The 12,420-nt window shown below is 38.4% G+C and overlaps 1 protein-coding gene across 1 annotated transcript in view; it reads right to left on the minus strand.

Annotated features, from left to right (window-relative positions):
• Positions 1-12,420, minus strand: part of MSH2 (mutS homolog 2) — a 51,676-nt gene that overhangs the window by 20,138 nt on the left and 19,118 nt on the right. The window contains exon 7 of the mRNA XM_056357179.1: positions 4,598-4,797. Coding sequence (XP_056213154.1) covers positions 4,598-4,797 — 200 coding nt within the window. The remainder of the gene's footprint in view (positions 1-4,597; positions 4,798-12,420) is intronic.

The following is a 12,420-nucleotide window of genomic DNA, read 5'->3' on the forward strand; positions in this document are numbered from 1 at the left end:
CACCTACTCTTAACCAGATCTTTATAGTCACTGATCAGGAAGTCAAAAATAGATTAGTCTTTTCCAACATATTTTGTTAGCACAGATACTCTGTAGCACCAAGTATAACTGCGTAACACACATACTGGTTGGAAATCCATAGAACACTGGAACCATCGAATGAAAAACGCAGTTCACCGTTAACTCAGCGTACACAGCTATTGCCAAATTTGTGAAAGTAGTATTTTCTTCAGGCCTACAAAAATAAGCATCTACCCAGCAGCCAGCTAGGAAAACGTTCTGCCAATAAACAAATGTTAATATCTTTGCAGCCACTTCAAGTTATGATTTAATCACAGAAAGGTTAGCATTATTGACTATACAATTTACACAAAATGCCACAAAGAATCCAATACTATGAGCTTATAAATCGTTGGATTATGCACAGAATTACAATATCTGGCTCCGATGGCAAGGCTTTGCACATTAACAGAGAAACACAGAATGAAGTCTGGCCATTCCACAGCCTCCCAACTTCTTACCAGACTAGGGAAAGAGTCCTAATCTTTTTTAAGAAAAATTTCCACGCAAATTTATAGAAGTCACACAGTGAGGACATGATTATCCAAGGGAATGTCTCTCCTCTCTCATCATTGTAACTTAAGTAGAAAGAAGGTTTTTCCCTTTTCTCCTATGCCTTTTTGCTTCCTCACTCCCCCAAACTTTTAAAGTTAAAGGTCTTAAATGATTAGTATCTATCAACAGACAAAAAAAATTACACATCATTGAGGGATTGTTGAACTTGTAAAAATGGAGTCTTCTGCTGACTAAAAATTTTCAAAATTAAGAGCCGAAATAAAGTGCAGTTTGCTTTTTATTCCAAATCTCATCTTTTTTTCCCCTCCTGTAAGAAGACACATCTAAACCAACATAGAAAATAAAAGGAGACAGCAAAGAAAGAAGAGACTGAAAAGCAAAACAGAAGTTTCACGTTCATTCACCAGAGTGAACTTAGCAGCTCCCAGTGCACCACCTGACAGTGCATGGCACACACAATGAAATGATCTTCAGTATGCCTGAATTAACAAAAAATGATTGTGCTTAAATTGTAATTACTACTTTTAAGTTTATTTTCTTGAAAGTTGTAAGTAGGAAAGTTTCATTATACCATTTCATTATTTCAGTTTGAAGAGTACATCTTCAGACACAATAGACAGATGTCACATTCAAAAATTAGAAAAATATTAATTTATTCTGTAAATAAAGCACTAATGTACTTATGTATATTTGTGATACAGTTCAAAGTGATACATTGCAAAATAAATTTACGCTTTCAATCCAACTTCATATTCAGAATCCAACACTTGAAGTAAAATAGCGGAGTCAGTGACTGCTGAGGATTTATGAAAGCTGTATGTGTATGCTTTTCTTAAAAGCCTAACAGTTGGCATTAAGAGACTATGGGCAAAGATCACCACTGAAAAATTCTAAATTAAACTCCAGCTTGTCTTGCACCTGCATTCATAAACTCACATAAAAGATGCATGGTAAAAAGGAAAACACGTTTGCACCTCCTTAACATTATCAGCATGTAAGTGAACCACAGAGAGAAAGAATAATAGACCTTTATCCTGCCAAAAGCAGAGATGCACACTGATAACAAAGCTTATCTCTTCCCAGGTACAGTTTTTAACTTGAACCATAATTTACTTACTGAAGCACAGACAAGTGTTTATTACATGCATTAAAGACTACTATCGATATGGTTTAAAGCGTTGTACAGAAATTAAAATCAAACACCGATCTTCAAACTTGAGACATTTACAGTTAGTTTGGCAGGAAACAGAAGTATGAGAACTGACACTATTCTATCAAGGGAAAGCAGAGAAATCTCAATGACTAAATGCACTTAAACCAGCCGTTTTGATGGTACAAGAGGTCTTAGAAAAAATGAGGAGGAAAAGACAAGGAACAAAGCGGAAATGGGGATAAACTATAGTACGGGTTTAGCAGAGGTGGATCATACATAGCGCAACATCTGCCTGAGATAACAGACTGCCTAAGAGAAAGAGAAATCTGTAGACCTAATCTGGGCTTTTCTAAAGCATTCAGTCGTATCACTTGGGATGCTAAGACACAAGATTGATGATTAATACAATGATCAGAATGCAAATAAAGAGGACATCACCAACTTGCAAAAGATGAATGAGCTGGAAGGGCATCAGCAATACAATTCCTCCAGGGCTCATACAAGCATTTATCTTTTTAAGATGTGTGAATTAATAATATTAATGCACAAAAGGCGGCTGCTTATAAAATTCACTAATATATACAATGTGGAAGATATCAGTAGCTGAAATTGAAGCAAAATGAATTAGGAACATAACTACCTGACCTTGAAAACTGGGCTAATAGAAACAAAGTAAAATTTAACAGTAAGATGACACATTTATAAAAATTTCCAGTATGAGCAGGGAAATAATCAGCTGGAAATGACAAAGGATGAGTAACAGCTTAGTTTGGTTACAACATGGTTATAACACGCCAGTACAACAATCATGGAAAGACCAGTACTGGAACATGCAATAAGAGGTGTTTTCAAAAGCATTAAGGGGGTATGGTATACAGAACAGTAAAAATATGCTGGAACCCAGCATACAATTCCTGTATCCTGCATATTTACAGGCTTAAAATAAAGAGTGTCAGTCTGAGATGGGAAGGAAGATGCTTCAGCAGCTTTTTGAAGACAGACATCTTGTAAGTACCTAGATTTTATGCCCCAGCAATTTGAGTAATGAACAACTGCTTGCTTTTGCCAGCAATAGCAAAATGATTTGATGACTCAGAGTCTTTCCCATCTTATGCAGGTTTCTTATGTCTGAAAACCAAAAAAAGTCATCTTCACGCATTATCCCTATCCTCAGCTTTCACCATCCGTAAAAACAAGCATCTCAACAAAGCAGCGCTTCATACCAAGGGAAGGGCAATCACTGCTGATCACTTCATGGTGTAGTTGCTCTATCTCCCCATAGCCATTCACAAAAAAAAAGAAAGTTCTGAAACTGGCAGATACTCAGAATTGTCAAAAAAGTTTCTGACTTTCCATCTCTTGATGAGTTAAAAGACTTTATACAGTCTTGAAACAGGAAAATGATCAGATCCAGCCTGAATCAGTCATATAACACAAAATTACCAGACCATTCTTGTACTTAAACAAAGGTGTACAAGTATAAAGAAAAAGAAAAATAACACGTTTCACCCATTTTAAATTATCCTAGATATACTGCTGATGAATGCCCTACTAAAGGCTGACTGATTCATGTGTAAAACAGCAAGAACCTTTTGCAGTCTATTATTTTTTCCATATGGTGAGCTTAGCAGTTTGCCGGATACAGCTTGCTCCTCAAAACTTCTAAAAATTGAATTGTTTTCTACCCCAACGTTACGACAGAGAAATTCTGTTGATCCAAATGACAACTAATACAAAAAAAAGCAAAGAAAGGAAACAAGTATTTTGAACTAATACACCTCTGTTTAAGATGGAGATCCAAGAGCTCCAGGCCAAGGCAAAAACAAGCAGAGTCTGTTTGTAAAACCAAAGGGACACGACTGAGGTCTTAAAAAAAAAAAAAATTATCTGCCAGTTCCTTCCCAGTTTTGGATCTTAACTGCTTTTGGAAATAATACAGCCAGCAACCAAAAATTAATGTATTTTAAGATTAGTATTTTAGAAGATAAGTTGCATTCCTTGAAGTCATAAAACTATCGTACAGAAGAGCATAACATACTGGGCAACATTACTGCCTGCTCAAATACAGGAACAAAATTTTTGCAACTACCATTTCAAAAAATATTTCTCTTTAAGGTTTTGGTGCTTGTTTTATGCAAAGAGATTTTCAAACAAATTTATGGGCTTTTACAACAATATGCTTTCTGACAGGCTAGGACTGCTATTGCTGTATTGAGTCACCCCCATTATGCTGACACAATCTTATCCTGCATTTTCTTGGTAACACATAGAAAAGGAAAAGAAAAAGAAATAGCAAGCTTTGTATTTTCTAGACTTGTTTGTCATAGCATTGAGCTTCCGACTAATGAAGATAAGCAGCAACACTCTGCCACATTACTCTTATGAAATGCAGGAACATCAAGATTAAAAAAAAACCAAAAAAACACACCAACAAAAAGCCATTCAAATTATACCTATAATGCTTATACTGGTTTTTTGTGTTTAATTACAACCCAAAGTGCAAAGTGTCTTCAAAAGGAACACAACAATATTGTATGAATGGTATCTTGTTTGTAAGATCATAATACACACACAACTGGTCAAGAAATCTGAGACAAGTCGATGTCAAAGATTACCAGACCACCACCCAACAGTCCAAGTATTTCAGCTAATTGGAAGGCTTTTTTTCATGTGAGGATTTGGGTATGTTAATTTTTAAGTATCTGACTGGCATTTCAGAATTTCTGCTCACTTCAAATTCAGACATCTTTAAGCTTTATGCCTGCAACAAATGTACACAGGAAAAAAGTAATCTTTGGAAATCTAGGTACTATTTATTTGCATCATCAGTGAATTATAAAACATTGAAATAGATGGAGGTAGCATTACCGTCATGTTTTTCTAGTGCTTGTACAACATTAGGCAGTTGCTTAATAGCCTGGTACATTCGGTAACAGTCCTGTAAGTTTGCTGCTTGTCTCTGAAATTTTTTTGCCAGCCGGTTAAGATCTGGGAAGCGACGCAAGAGATCTTCTTGAAGGCACTGACGTAGTTCGGGATCCACCACAAAAGCTTCAACCAAATTTAACCTAAATAAGAAGTTCATCACAATGATTAGTATGGCATTGTCTGCAATTCTTTTACGTCACTAATTAGAATGAAAACATTTATCCGGCAGTTTCTATCTATCCTTTCTCTATGGCTGTATCCATTGGCCAAGTTTCCTGATGAAAGAAGAAATGAAACTAGAATAACTCAGGAGCTGAGAAGGCAAGGGTACTTATAGCCCATGTCGTGCTCCTGTAGTTTTTAACAGTTGTGGTACGGCAAGAACAGCATTGGAGCCAAACAGTTTCAAATACAAACACCAATTATTTGTTCTGTAGGTATGTCAAAGCTCAGAATCTACTTTGCGATTAATACTTTCCCTGCACCATAAAAAAAAAAACAACATCCAGTAGTCTAGGAAAGAACAGGTATTAAGTCGGAAAAACCTACACTGTTGGAAAATTCCCACTCTTGGCAGAGTTTAGTTGCCTGTGGTCAAGACAACATTGTGACTGGGCAGCTGTGCAACCCTGCATTACAGAATCAGAATCCTTGAGGTTGGAAAGCACCTCTGGACATTGACTACTCCCAACTCCTTTGCTCAAAGTAGGGTCAGTTAGAGCCAGCTCCCCAGAATGGCACGCAGTCACATTTTAGGCATCTCTTAAGGATGGCCCCAGCATCAACCCCTGGCATACACCATGACAGACAGGCCCCCAGCTAGACTTCATGCCCCTCCCTGATCACAATCCTTTGAGCCTGCCAGTTCAGCCAGTTTTTAGTCCACCAGTGTCTACTTATCTAGTCCATACTTCACCAGATGCAGTGGGATACAGTGATAAAAGCCTGCTGAGGTGCTAAAGTCAAGAAAAACAACGTTAACTGTTCTCCCCTTACGCAACGACCTAGTCAATTTGTTGTAGAATGCTATCGGGTTTGTCAGGTATGATTTTCCCTGCCAACTACTTCCAATCACCGCCCTACCCTTAGTATATTTAGCAATGCTTACAGGATTATTTGCTCAGTCACCTTCCCAAGGATGAAGATAAGGTTGACCAACCTGTCATTCCCTGGACAGTCCTTTTTGCCCTTCTTGAGGACTGAAAGAAAGCAAACATCACTCCTACCTTTGGAAGCCTCCTCAAACAATCATGACCTGAGACAACCAAGATTCGTTCCCCCAGTGACTCACCACTTGTGGGTGTATTCCTTGGGTCCCACAGACTTGCATGTGTCGGATTTGTTTATATACCTGGCAACCTAACCGCCCTCTAATGAGGCTGCGTCATCTTTGCTCCAGACTCTGCCACTGGTTTCAGATGCTTGGGATCTCTGAAGGCAGATCGTGCCAGCAAAGACCACTGCGAAGAGCTGTGTAAGGAAGAGGTGTGGGAAGCCTTGTCCTGGGGTCTCCTCACCCTCGCTCAAGAGCTGCATTCAAACTAAAGCACTTGTCCTTGGTTCTTACCCAAGCAATGCTGCAGCCATGCCTGTGCTGCCCACACACCCCACTGCTCCAGACGTGACCCACTGACTTGACTTCCTTGCTTCATGTCTGACCATTACTACAGACTTGCCTGGAGACCAACTGTTGGCTGAACCTGGTTACTGTCACCAGATAAACCACGTGTCTCACACAGGTTTTGAGGAACTGCATCCTTATCTGTGAGGGTACTGTCTCTACCTGCCTCGTCACCATGACCTCCAGCTTGCTTTTCCTTCAGTCTGTCCTTGTTGCTGCTCCCTAACATTTTGGATTTTTTTAAAAACAGTGAAATAAATATTCTTTAAGTGCTGAAAGTAAGCATAAATCTCAATGTGAAGTGACAGAGCATTAATTTATATTTTCCCCACTAGAATGTAAGTGAACTTTCATACATTTCTCGCTTTATTTTTTGCACTGGTTAACACTGTCATCTTTACATATTTTACATTACTTTGCATTTGCAGTTAAACAAGAAGTCAGATACTGTTCTTCTGGAATGCCAGAAAGGTCAATGTTCTTTGGTCACACTAGGAATAAGGACAAACTCCACCCCTTCAGAGACCTCCTCACATGATATACTGCATTGATTTCTGGTTAATCACATTAACATGTCATCTATCAGCATCTTGGCTTCAGAAGGGATGTTAATTTAATTTAGAGACATGCCAGCAAAGGACAACTTTCACCATATTATTTCTGCTGTTTTGTTTCCTGGCAAAAATGCATCAGTTTCAATAACAAGATCATTTGCATTTGCAAACTGCATTGGAAAGGACAATATTTTTTTGTCATTTTGAAAGCAGTAATCTCTACATCACGCCATGCGGTGTTCTGCAGAGCACGCTAGATGCTGGAAACAGTACACAGCAGTTAACATGATACACTGCCTCAGCTAGTTAGCAAAGACAGCCACTCAAGAAACAAAGGCTTTCTCCAAGGTAACAAAGAGATAGAGCGCCCTGGACAGGTAGCAGTACATTTCTGCATATAAAAAAAATTCAAAGGGAACATTCTTCTGTTGCTGAAAGTGTTCTGCCCACACCACTCCAGTGAACCTTCTGTATTATACTGAACAAAATCAATGAAAAACAGAAGAATCCTACCTCTGTGTTTATCCCTTCAACTACTGCCTTGATAAATAAGTTTAAAGATTGACATTACTGACCTATAATGGTGCTTTATTTCCAAAGAGGATAGAAAACATGGGGAATCTCTACAAGATACATTTAAGTTCCAGCATGTGTACAGAGCTTGTGAGAAGTAGACAGGAATATACTTAAGGTATCTGCTGCAAGAACGCACAAGATTTGTATAAGAAACATCAAAATAGCCAAATAATTTCCAATTCTGATCCCTGTTGAGGTTTCCGAGCACAATTTCTAAGTTTCAGGCTTCTGTCAAACACTTTGGAGGAATAACAAGAATTACATGATCTGGTCAAAGCAGATACATTGCCATGTTTATTAAAAATCCCTACAATTTACTTAGCCGATGTGACTTAAGACTTACATCAAACAATCTCCTCTCAGAAGCACCACCAGCAACTGGTGACCAAAAGTACTTTGTAAAGACTAGATTTTTTTTCTTAATATAAAAAAAAAAAAAAGGCACCCACACCAAAACTAAAGACACCTGACACCACTGCTTAACAGCCTAAATACAAGGCCACTAACCAGATGTCTGCCTACCTTCCCCAGGGGATTACAGAAGGAAGAAATCCCATCTGAAGGTCTTCCCTTCAAAGTATCTTCTGCCTCTGTCAGAGCTTACTGAAACTAGGGGCAGTATCTGCCATCCTGTTCCTCTTCACAGGAACCCAGTAACTTGGTCGGTTTTAGTCCTTTAATATGAAACAATTCCTTTGGCAAAACCAAGACAGGATTCACTGAAAACTTCTCCATAAAGCATACACGTGTTCCTACTATCACCTTGCTTGGTCTTTAGCAGTTACGGTCAAGGCAGACACAGGAGGAATTGTACTATTCTGATATTATGTCCTCTCACATTGCAGGTGATACACAAGATTTGTAAACCCATTTATTACTTCTCCAGTATCAAAATATCACCACACACCAATCACAGAGAGGCAGTAGTCACAAATTCCTTCAAGTTTTATCCCCTACAAAACTGCAAGAAGTTTTGGTTTAAAATACCCTTTCTTCACCTAAAAAAGGTACTACAAAGAAAGTAAGACGCATTTGGAGTATTTATCCAATTATGAAAGTTAGTTTTAACGTAGAAAAATACTGCTCTTGCCTGTGCTAGGAAACCAGAGCATGGTGGTTTCATCCATACTGCTGGAGCTACAGACTCCATGATTTCCACATTAAAACTTCCAGTATGAAAAGTATTTCCCTGATTTTGATGACCAATCTCTGAATGTGAAAAATTCAAGTTTTTCCTCTACATTAGATAGCATCTTGCTGTCTGATAGCTTATGTTTAAATGCAGAGTATTTAGTTTCTCTTCCAAGAGGTTCTTACACAATCAATACTCCTGGCACATGGACATACACACATGGAATCACTTCCTGAAACTTACTAAATTTTGCACTTGGAACAAACTAGCAGCAACAGTTTATATAAAGCCACCATACCTTATCTTTAACAATCCATCTGCAGAGACTTGCCTTCAACCTGACACACAGATGCCTAACACCCTTTCTGAATACATGTAAAGCTCTGTAAGACGCAGGCAGGTTACATTCTTCCTTTCTGTACATATTGCTTTATACTTACTGAAATCCAAACCCATCCTTGTTCTGCCCAGTCAGTCAGCCTGTCCTGGTTTTTATTAAAAGTTTGGTCCTTATTTGTGTCACCCTATAAAAGCATCAGTACCTTATTCTCTAATGATCAGGATAGTGGCTAGCTAATATCTCAAGTGCATCTTCTGGGCTCTTGAGCCTACCTTTGCCAAGATTAAAACTTTTTTTTTTTTTCTTTTCCTTGTGCATTTTACACAAACAAACCTTTCACTTTCACCCCAAGACTCCCTCAGCTTGTTCAACAACCTCTTGGATAAGATCTCCTCAAAAGTCTTTTAAAAGCTCTAATTTATTCTTTTTTTTTTTTTCTCTCCTTTGTATACAACGACAAGTTCAAAGAGTTCTCAGCTCAGCATGACACAATTTTCCTCTGCCAAGGCCATACTAATGACTAACATCTCATGACCTTCCTAGCACTGTTCTATTTCCTTTTTCCCCTGCCCCGTATTTGCTGACCACAAATACAAGGCTGACAGGTTTGCGTTCAGGCCAGGTTTTCCATAAGTTTCCTGTTGGTATGGTAAGGGTGTGATGGTATAGTAAGAATACACAGGGCTACGTTGACATCATGCAACTATAAGCCATGCCTAATGCTCAAAAGTAATAATGAAATCAAATGACACGTCGGGTTTTATATAAAGCTCAACTAAGGAAACAAAAAAGGAAAATGCAAGAAGAAACAAATAAAATAAATCCGAGAGAGTGCAATCAAACAACAACTGACCACATTGGATAACTTGTTTCTGCCACACAACCAGAAGTGAAAGGAAAATAAGGCAACACTTTCCACCACAGATCTAATGCAGCACAGTCAAGAGAACAGAAACAATAACTAGTGAAACCACACTAGAACATAAAACACCTCTTTGTTTCAAGACAGTTATTTAAACTTGCAAATTAAACCACAAGAACATCAAACAATTTCAGTTAATACAACTGAAAACCAACACAAGTGCTTTTCTTCAACTTGAAAATTACAATCTCCCCTTTTTTCCCCCTGCTATTCAAAACCATGGTTATTTATTGGCTTTGAATTCTGCGCAGTAACAAGTAACATCAGGTTTAGTGTGCTCTGAGAGACAGAAGGAGGGAGAAGAAAAAAAACCTCACCTATCTCCAAGTTTCTGTTAAATATTCTGGAATCTAACTGAAAGCATTTAATCTCTTCCCGTATTTTACTGTTGATAAGAGCTGTCTCTCACACCTACCATTAACACACAAAAGACCAAAGCTCCACACCAAAAGACGACAACAAAAATGTGTTTCTGATCTAATGAACGGCACACACTTCCCCAAGTCTCATCACAATGCTTCCATTCCACTGATGTTTACATCTCATTTGACATCAGAAAAGACTGCTTCTTCCTTTGCTACACCTATACCGCATTTTTCACCACAATTTTAAGGTTACTGCACTAAGTCCTGCCACTACACAGATGTTGTCAGAAGGGTTTGTTATATTTCTAGGCTTTTACGGAGCTAGATGGAGAAGTTTAAGTTAATGGGAAGACATTAAATCAAGCCTGATATGTATACAGATTTCCTAGAACAATGAAAACAATTCTGTCTGTAGAAATAATAGCTAAACTAACAGATTAAAATAAAAGACCAGAGTTAGCATGAATAGAGTATTTTTAATGCCTGAGCAGGGTCAGCCAGCACACAAAAAACTAACAAAACAGCGAGAGGTACAAGCTGAGTTATAAAGCACCCAGGTTTTAATTTCTCCTCCACCAACCTGCAAAACCCTGCACAGTTCTGTGTCTGTCTGTGCGTGCAGGAAAGAAAAGGCTTCCTCCAAGCACTGCTGCTCAGAAAAAGCACTGTGGTTTTTTATTAATATTATGAAATGTGGATCTATATGTAATCAGTAACATATATATTTAATTGTCAGTAATACATATATTTAGTCACTACTACAGAGTAGTAACTTAAAATCCCGAATTCTGGTAGACAATTTTGTAGGGACAAATGATACTAACTAAAAATTCCACATGACACAAGGAAAAAAGTGTTAAGACTGAAATCAAATTAAGAATGCCCTTTTTTATGAGAAGCTGACTTACTTTTAAAGATGATCTTAAAGGCTGTAACTCCCCTGGCTATAAAACAGCCGAGTCTTCTGAAGAGCATGCATTTGTATTCTCTGCCTGCTAAAGGCTGTCTACAGCTGCAGACTAAGATCAACTTTCCTGTCCAACTCTTCATAGAGAATTTTATCAGAGAAACCTCACTGTACAAAAGCAGCATATTAAGGACTGCTTTAAGACAGCTAAGACTTCAATCTCACCACAGAAGTTTCAGAATATGCACAGTTGTAAGTTTAATTTCATATTTCCTTTATACAAAGGAAAGTGGAAAACACTCATGTACCATTAATTTCAGTTTCCCTCAGGTTTCTTTCAAACTCAGATCTCTTCTTAATCCAATGTAGCGGAGGTAAACCCCTCCTGGACACACTTAACTAAATAATACTGATAAATTCTTCTTTTCTAATCCTATAGAAATTACAAGAATAATATCATTAACTACAGCCTCAGGTACTGCCTCTTCAAGGGGGGGGGGGGAGCCAAGCCACCATCTTACTTGTTCTAATCAGGTTCTCTTTTCCATACAAAGCACCTGGGATTTTAAGATTTTAACATCCTGAAGGAAGCCTACTACAGCAAGTTGCTGTAGTCAATTAATACCTGCATTTGTGTTTTCCAGCCAGAAATAGGCAAGGCACTGTCCTAAGCTTCCTTTAGAAACTCCCTGGTGACCCAAACGGTCCCCAGGCAAACATCTCTCACAAACATCAGCCCAAGACCAGTCATCACCACCTCATGTAAGCAGTAACTATCACCTTAAATTTGCAAAGCTCTTTTCATGATATAGAATCCCAGTATGCTTTACAACCTCTGAAGTATCAAGACAGACACCTAAGATGGGCACACAGGAGCAGAAATCTGCTATCTGAAGCCTAATATTGAGAATTACTTTACTCCAGCACACATTTGAGCAGCATAAAGATCACACTGACTATCCCCTGTCATTTTGCCCGATACAATCAGACTTGTTACATGCATTTACAAAAATAACATTCCAAATTTAGTGCGCAGGCAAAAGCTGCCCCGGTCTCCGGCAGCGAACCTCCAGCTGGTGGCAATATTTACCCAAGCAGCAGGAGCAGCCTTGCAGGGGGACCTGCCACAAGCACCAGTTCTTCCAGTACTTTAAGACACAAAGATTTGAATCCAGGGTTTTGTTTCATCAACAACTCAAACCACTGTGAGTTGTATATATACCCCTCTAGCACACCTTACATATAAGGGAGAATACCCCCAACCAAGGGGTCAAAATCTTTCTGTTAATTTAATGAAATGGGTACAATTTGGTCCTACAATATCATTAGGGTGCAAAATCTTATGT

The sequence above is a fragment of the Falco biarmicus genome, chromosome 12 (assembly GCF_023638135.1).
Source record: "Falco biarmicus isolate bFalBia1 chromosome 12, bFalBia1.pri, whole genome shotgun sequence".
NCBI classification, from domain to species: domain Eukaryota; kingdom Metazoa; phylum Chordata; class Aves; order Falconiformes; family Falconidae; genus Falco; species Falco biarmicus.